We start from the raw sequence: 839 nt of genomic DNA on the forward strand, positions 1-839 counted from the left end.
ATACCCACGTTTCCCCAATAGATGGTGTAGAAAATGATATAAGTGTTTTAGCATTTTAACCTTTATGCATGACTTTTACATGTCATTTATCTGGCCCCTCTGTTTAATTTTAGGACAATTGTGGTCCACAAGTCAAAAACTGTGCCCGTGCCTGCAGTAGACCCATCAATTATTATTGTATAATAATATATTTTAGCCTCATAATTAGCATAATTGCCCGATTCAGATTTGAAGGTTTTCGGAAAAAAACACTCTGATTGGCTGATGATATAGCCAATGAGGTACAGTATGTCCGCAGTGTCAGGAGAGTAGATTTTGGAAGTTGCAAGTTTAACAAAATATAACTGGGGCTAGTGTGTTCCAACTTTCTTTTTGAGCCACGGCACACCAGCAAAACACAAATGTACATGGAATAAAAGAATCATTAAGATTCAATTCGATAACAATTTACTCACTCGGGTATAAATCCCGAGCCTCTTTAGTTGAACACAAATGTGACATATCCGCAGGAATTGAAGAAAGACACACATAAAGCTCTTGATATTACGTTTTAATGCTATCCTCTGCAGCTATGATTTGGGCACGAACTGACCGTGGTACTAGAGACTGATGATACCTTATACTTGAATAGTTACCGTAGGTTTGAGTAATAGGCCTTTTTTCCGTCTCTTTCTCTTTGTTTTGTCATACCCTCCCCAGGAGACGACATCAGCCTGTCCGTCTCTCAGGTGCTGAGCTGCAGACACTTCTGCAACAAAATGTGGCAGACAGTCAGATTCACATTGGGAGTGCTGGAACACACCAAAGCCCCCATTCAGTCACTGGAACAGGTAGGACCA

At 40.4% G+C, this 839-nt stretch overlaps 1 protein-coding gene across 1 annotated transcript in view; it reads left to right on the top strand.

The window, feature by feature from the left end:
• The window catches only part of LOC103394330 (valine--tRNA ligase, mitochondrial-like), a 4,583-nt gene that overhangs the window by 3,548 nt on the left and 196 nt on the right, over nt 1–839 (top strand). Inside the window, exons 5-6 of the mRNA XM_008331579.3 lie at nt 570–596; nt 700–830. Of these exons, the coding sequence (XP_008329801.2) occupies nt 570–596; nt 700–830 (158 nt within the window). The remainder of the gene's footprint in view (nt 1–569; nt 597–699; nt 831–839) is intronic.

Source organism: Cynoglossus semilaevis, chromosome 18 (assembly GCF_000523025.1).
Source record: "Cynoglossus semilaevis isolate Cse_v1.0 chromosome 18, Cse_v1.0, whole genome shotgun sequence".
Taxonomy (NCBI): Eukaryota; Metazoa; Chordata; class Actinopteri; order Pleuronectiformes; family Cynoglossidae; genus Cynoglossus; species Cynoglossus semilaevis.